Source organism: Leuresthes tenuis, unplaced genomic scaffold, assembly GCF_036924035.1.
Source record: "Leuresthes tenuis unplaced genomic scaffold, fLeuTen1.0.hap1 SCAF_24, whole genome shotgun sequence".
NCBI lineage: Eukaryota > Metazoa > Chordata > Actinopteri > Atheriniformes > Atherinopsidae > Leuresthes > Leuresthes tenuis.
In genome coordinates this window covers 26,011,592-26,019,196 of record NW_027325378.1, presented here as the reverse complement: position 1 = coordinate 26,019,196, position 7,605 = coordinate 26,011,592, and the positions used below count along the sequence as shown (strand labels likewise).

At 38.7% G+C, this 7,605-nt stretch overlaps 1 protein-coding gene across 2 annotated transcripts in view; it reads right to left on the bottom strand.

Moving 5' to 3' along the window:
- Positions 1 to 4,897: 4,897 nt before the first annotated feature.
- Positions 4,898 to 7,605, bottom strand: part of jcada (junctional cadherin 5 associated a) — a 28,698-nt gene continuing 25,990 nt past the window's right edge. For both annotated transcript variants that reach the window (XR_011910194.1, XM_072378321.1), the window contains one exon: positions 4,898 to 7,263. Coding sequence is in view for 1 of the 2 variants with exons in the window: in XM_072378321.1 (XP_072234422.1) it covers positions 7,229 to 7,263 (35 nt within the window). In the remaining variant the exon portion in view is untranslated. The remainder of the gene's footprint in view (positions 7,264 to 7,605) is intronic.

The following is a 7,605-nucleotide window of genomic DNA, read 5'->3' as shown; positions in this document are numbered from 1 at the left end:
AAACGTCAGACATGACAGACAGACATAGATAGGACGAAAATAACCCAGAAAACGTTCAGGTGTATTCAGATCTTTATTTAAAGAACCTATAAAAAATATTCAAATTAATATTTACATTTTACCCGAGTAGCATTCAAACCCATCTTTCAGCTCTTCATTCATGAGGTTTTCTCCCTCAGATCCTCGAGAAGAGCGTGTACAGTTTTCTTCGCCCTTCGCTCCCGGAGCATGCCATTCCTCTTCTCGCGCTCCAGACTTTCCACTCTAGCCAGAGCTTCACAAAGTCTGGCCTTAGAACATTGGGAGAAGCAGGCAAAGCCTAATTGTGGTCCTAGTGGAAAGAGGGATGGAAATATATAGTGATATTTATAACTCATCACTCACTGACTCACTGGTCCACATTCTTAATTTCATCCCTCAATCCCACTGTTTGCACCCTGGATATGAGCTAAACTGTCTAAATCTAAAGCCTAGTTTATGCTTCAGCGTCAAGTCGACAGCGTAGCTATAACATCAGGCCCTCCTGCCCTGTGGCAGGTCCCAGGAAACGGAGCTTCTCTCCCCCGGTCTAAATCCCCATACCCCTCTCCCTTCTGGCTCAAGAAGGAGCCACATCGATGGTCCCCTTTGCTGCACTCTGCAGCCCCCCGCCCCTGTTTTAATTACACCTTACACATTACTACTTATCAGACACACACACGCACACATTAGGTCTTGGGGAGGTGTTAACCTTATTGTTTCTACTGGGGTTGCTACAAACAACTGTAATAATAATATAAAACATGCTTAATCAATTCGATTTTGGTATTTGAAGTGGAGCTGTACTTATGCCTAGTCATTGTCAGGGACAGTCAGGGACATCTATTAGGTGACTAAAATATGTTTGTTGTGCTGTCCCTGTCTCCAGCAATGTATTGCTCTGATTCTGTCCCAGCACTCCCCTCTGCTTTTGCAAACTTGGACAGTGCTGCAACATACGTACCTCATACAACCCCACTTCAAAAAACCAGAACTATCCCTTTAAGCTTACCATTTGATTGGGAAAGAACAAAGTAACCACTTTAAAAGCAGATAAAATAAAATGCCGTACATACAAAAGGCACAATGGGCTACAAAGTTTAGTTTTATGGATAAATGCCGAAATGGGAGGAAAGGTGGGGGAGAAGCTGCCTCATTTAAAGATACATTCCAGAGTAAAGAGATCTCATTTGGTGATTTCACTTCTTTTGAGTATCTTAGTTTTATTTTAAAGGGTGTTCCTAAAATTCTGATCTTAATCATTTACAGGTCTCCAGGATACTGTCCAAGTTTCATTGATGAATTTTCTGAATTACTGTCTGTTATCTCGACTGATTTTAACCATTTTATCTTGATCGGGGATTTTAACATTCACAAAGATAATATGGCAGATGGTAATGCCAAAGAATTTTCTTTTATGCTGGAATTTTCTTTTATGCTATCTTCTTTTATGTTTGGTTTGTGACAACATGTAACAGAACCAACGCACCTTCAAGGTCACACTCTGGACCTTGTCATTTCTAAAGGTGTTGATATTTCTTCTGTTGAGGATATTGATTTGGCCTTGTCTGACCATTTCTGTATTTTATTTGATTTATTGATCACTCAGAATGTTCAAACAACCAGTTTCTCAGTTAAGAAGAGGTACATTAATGAGAAAACAAGTGCTCAGTTTAGGGAGGCCATAACTATGTCACCTACAATGAGCGCACAGTCGGTTGACAGACTGCTGGATCATTTCAACTTAAGAATTTTGAATGTAGAGGCTGTAAGAGCAGCTTGAGGTGGAGCTTGAGGTGGAGAAACACCAAAACGGTCAAAAACCTGAAAAGAGACTGCAGGAAAGCTGAACGTAAGTGGAGGAAAACAAAGCTTCAGATTCACTATGAACTGTACAAACAAAGTCTGCATAGTTAAAACAATGAGCTGTGCAAGGCCAGACAGCTGCATTTATCTGAACTGACTGATAAGAATGCCAACAATTCTCCAACTCTGTTTTTGCTCCTAAATAGTCAAACTCAGACCTCCTCTCCACTGAGAAATGCAACGAATTTTCCAACTTTTTGAGTGAAAAAATCAAAACAATTAGACAAAACATTCACGCCACACAGACAAACAAGAAAACTAATCTGTGTCTAAAACCTACAAATAACAAATGTCACAATTTAATATTGTTGATTTAAAAAAGGAAAACAGTTTGGCATCTGAAATAAACAACTTGCACTCTGGACATAATACCATCTGATTTTTTAAAAACTGTTTTTACCTCAGTAGAAAGTGATCTCCTACAAATAGTTAACAGCTCACTGGCATCAGGCATTTTCCCAAGTCACTAAAGACAGCAGCCATTAAGCTACTCCTAAAGAAGAGAACTCTCGACGTGTCTGTGATGAACAACTACAGACCAGTCCCTAACCTCTCTTTTATATCCCATATTATTGAAAAAGTTGTATTTAACCACCTCAACGACTTTCTGAATGAAAGTGGAAGTCTCAATAGCTTTCAATCAGGCTTCCAACGTCATCACAGCACTGAAACAGCTCTGGTCAAAGTGTTAAACGACATCAGGTTGAATACTGATTCTGGTTATGTTTCAGTCCTGGTTCCGTTGGATCTCAGCGCTGTGTTTGATACTGTAGATCACAGAATCCTGTTGCACAGGCTGGAAAACTGGGTTGGACTTTCTGGAGCAGTCCTTAACTGGTTCAGGTCCTATTTAGAAGGCCGGAGTTATTTTGTTATAATTGGCAGCTGTGAATCTGAGCAAGTGGCCATGACTTCTTGAGTCCCCCAGGGGTCAATTCTTGGACCTCTTCAGTTTAACTTTGGGTCAGATATTGCAGACCCTTAACATCAATTATCACAGTTATGCACACGATACACAACTTTGTGTGTCTCTGTCACCAGACGACTGCAGCCTAGCAGACATATTGTGTCTGTGTCTGGAGGAAATAAACACCTGGCTGAGAGATAATTTTCTACAATTAAATGAAGACAAAACTGAGATCATTCTGTTTGGCAGCAAAGAGAAGAGGGTCAGCATTGGTAAATACCTTGAGACTCGGGCCCTTACAATCACTGACCAAGTTTATAACCTTGGAGTGTTGATAGACTCAGATCTGACTTTCAGCAGCCACATCAAAGCTGTCACCAAGGCAGCTTGTTACCAATTCAGAAACATCAACAGAATTAAAGGTTTTCTCTCCCAAAAAGACCAGGAGAAACTCATCCATGCATTCATCTCCAGTAGACTCGATTACTGTAATGGTCTTTTAACTGGATTTCACAAAAAGAGCATTAAACATCTGCAGCTCATACAGAACGCTGCTGCTGGAGTTTTAACCAGGGCTAAGAGATCTGAACACATCACACCAGTTGAACACATCAACATGTATCTGTGAGCTCTCAATATGAGTTGAATAGTGTGAACGACTTTTTTTTTTTTTTTTAAAGGCCTTTGGGGAAAAAAAGATTTTCAGCCATAAGTTAGATATTTGCCACTGTTTTGTCTTTGTCAATAGAGAGATGCCTCGTGCCTCCACCACTTACAAACTTCCCCTGTTTGTACTTCTCCTTCTCCTCATCAACCATTTGGCATTTGTATTTTTTGCCCACTGAGATGATCTCTTTTTCGGAGGCATCCCCTCAGCTCCAGACAGTCTTTGTCGTAGCCTTGATAGTTTGGACTCTTTCCTGGATGGTGATTTTTGTGACAGTGTTGCTTGTCTACAGAAGGCAACAGTGGAGACTCTACCTCCAACTCTGTCATTAAAGGGGAACTCTGGTATTTTTAAACCTAGATCTTATTTCTGGCATTAAATACGTTTATCTACTCACCGAGAACAGTTTGGCAAAAGTCGGCGACCTTCAGAAGCTATTTAGAAAACTCGCGATCGGCGTATATCCATATAACGAAGTGAACAGGGCAGGGACAATGCAGCCTCTAAATAAGGCATTATCTGTCTTTATTTCACCAATACTTTAAGACGAATGAATGAACGAAAGCGTACAATAGCTCTGTTAGCTCATAGGTGCTGTTATGTGGCTACTTGCGGTTATAGGAGAGCTAACAGAGGGATTTCTACACAGGCACTCTACTGGGACCACTTCATCCACACACCCCTGAAGCACAGTTTATTTACTCCTTTCTCTGTGACAGTCGGCTAACTTCACACGAAGTTTGCTACTGCTAGTTTTGTGCAACATGGCAGGATAATTATCAAATTTTGAAAACGTGAACGACGACTTTGAGTAAGATGGACGTTCTTACCGGAGTGAATGAGCTGTGCTGCAGCCATGCGTGTTGATGAAGTGGTCCTAGAAGACGGCTGTCAAGCTATGTAAGACTTTCATGATACATTAGTGGAAATGTGTACAAAAATTGGACTCTAAAGCCACTCTTCAGGTGCTTTGTGACAACTACAAAAGCAAGTAAGACTGAAGCGTGATGCTGTTTAAGACTTAGCTGTGCCTCTGAGCCCAAAGAAGGTGTCTTTTTTGCATCACCAGGAGAATGCATGTAGGTTCCCGTGATAATGCCTTTTATACAGTTTGCAAACCTGTAATTCCTCAGTTTTATTAACTGATTTGTTCAGCGTAGATTCTCAGTCTTTCAGGTCATGGCTCTCCTAAGAGCAAAAAAAAAGGGCAACTGGACTTATTTTTATTGGTTCACTTGTTCAGTTCTAAACTAGTTGGTGGAGAGTATCAGTTTATAAATAACTGAAATAAACTGTAAGAAAAACAACGTGCAAAATGTTTCATGCAAAGACTTTTATTTGAGAAAACAGTTTGCAGTACTATATTATAACACATTTTCTCTGTTTCTGATCATTCTTAAAGACCATACCAAATACAAATACTGTGCCTTCAAAAAACCTCTCCCTGATGTCAGTAATCCAAAAATACCTTGTTCTGTTTTACTTTTTTTTTTTTAATAAAATATACATTGTATGAAATATAAGTTGTTAATTCAACAGGCTATATTGTACCAAATGTAATTATATGCAAGGACACCTTTTGTGTGTTGTCACATTACATGCACCAAAAAAACTGGAGCGTTAAAAGGGGGTAAGTGTTACAAAAAAGCTTTACATACATTTGTATGAAAATAGAAAATATCAAAGATACACATCAATAGTTTGGATTATGTTACAAAGAAATTGAAGTGCAAAAAGACTTATGAGAATGACCAGATTACACATTGTCTGGAGCAGAGAACAATGGGTAAATTGACTTCCTTGTTCTGTCTCAACAGATGAACTCAACTTAGCGCTGCTTGCATGCATCACCAGGCACTTCACCATACAGTTCTCATATGGTTAAACAAGCAAACTAAATGCTGCTGTTGATGCATTCAGTCTTGCTATTTTATCCAGGTAAACTGACCTATAAGTGAACTACCTGTAAATAAATGACCATTTCTACCCACAAATGGAGTGATGCCTGCGAGCTATTTCAGCTGGAGCTGCTCTGCTGCCTCCCATGTAATCTGTCTCACACTCTATATGCTTCTTATTAAATGCTCCCCTCCAATCTGGGCAGTCTATTTAAGCTGTAAAGTTTTTGGCCTAATGTTTGCCACTGCTGCTGCCCCTCAATTCCACACATTGCCTACTTTTTCAGCCCCTCCTCCACCCCAGCATCCATCTGTGGGTGCCAGGGCAAAAGGAAAAAAAAGAAGGAAAAAAGATGCAAAAAATATGTCACTCAGCCTCTGGCCTAATGTTTGCCACCGCTGCTGCCCCTCAATTCCACACACTGCCTGCTTTTTCAGCCCCTCCTCCACCCCAGCATCCATCTGTGGGTGCCAGGGCAAAAGAAAAAAAAGAAGGAAAAAATATGCAAAAAATATGTCACTCACCTCCAAAATCAAATTAAGAAAAGTACGCACAAGGAGTGATGAGACCAGAGCCTAGATGCCAAACTTAAATCAAATACGTTAATAAAAGTTTACAAGCATGTGAGTGGTCTGGCTGCATTTACATAGTACTGTTTTATTAAATGATTCAACATGTTCAGGAACTGTACTAAAACTATTAGTATTCCAACAGAAATATTCTATACAGCATCATTTCAAAACATCTTTATCTTAATGTTTATATTATTGCCAATACAACTTCATATGATTTTGTTTTCAGTAAAGTGAATATGGTTGCTGATATCCAGGTTAATTTATGGATGGTAAATCTGATGGGTTACACACAGATGTTGTTCTTCACTGACACAGTGTGTACAAGGCTTAGTGCAATCAGCATGGCTACATCTATAATTTCTTGCAAAAAAAGCACTTTTTAAATCACTCAAACTAAAAAGTGATTGAAGGAAAACATCCACAGTTAAATACAGACATCTGCTAATGCCATAAAATATATGTTGATTTTCTTTTGGCGCAGTATGATGATTATTGAAAGACATTTCTGTTGCACAATAAGACTGCTGATGCTGAGACCAGCAGAGAGGATCCCATGGAATGTAATCTCTGAATATGTGAAGAGTTTATCAGGTATTTGCTAAGAGTATACAGCCAATAGTCTCACACGTGCAAATCTAACACTTACACTAAAAGGTAAGAGCTTTAAAGCAGATGAGATTAGATGTACTACTGATATCATGTTCTAAACACCCTGTTAATGACAACTATATTGCTCTTGAGTGTGACTATTCAAGGACCACAGTGTTTCTCTTTACAGCCAGTACATTCTCTATCACACAAGTACAAGAAAAAAAGTTTGTCATTACTGGTTACACACCCAGAGATTACGCTTTAAAAAATCTACTATTTTTCTACATATAAAAATATACATAAGAATTTAATGTTTTAAGATAATTTTTTTTTCTTTTGTTTTTCTTTTGATAAATCTTAAAAGTCTTTATATTTTACATTTGGTTTTAGTTAATACTGACTGCAAATACTGCTGCTGTCTTTTTTATATTTCTTCTGTTTGTTAAGCAGAAGCACTTTAACATTCATGTTTTAACACAGAAGCGCATTTTTTCAGATGCAGACGACAACTTAAAGAGGAAGAAGTCTGCTTGATTGATTGGATGAGCTTATTTAGAGGTGGAGAGAATGAAAGAATGACATGGGCCAGCATCTAGGGATAGCCTTTACCGCATGGAGTCACAGCTGACAAAGCCTTGTTGTCGTTGGAAAAAGCTAAACTGGAGAATGACAGATTTCCACAGTGGTGAAGGCAGTGATCAGAGGTTACACCTTCTCTACTCGACTTGGGTCATAAGAGTCTGATGAGAAAAGAGGGGACACAATAAATGAGACAACATTATCCAAAATAAGTCAGAACAACATTATTTGCATTTATCAAAGCAAAATAGTCCACAGGAGAAAAAAGGACTCCATAAAGTATGTTGCTTTTTGTCTCTTATGTTAGTGAGTGACTCAATATTTGGGAGAAACAGTAGATCATCAATGTGACTAACATGGTTACTACATCAGAGCTTATTTGTGATGTTATGTGCTTGTCAATTTTATATCTCATATTATGTTTTAAACAAATTAGGTTTCAAGAATAAATTTTAGGGTACATAAATTTTGAGCCAGATCTGGGCCATAATGTTTGTTCATTT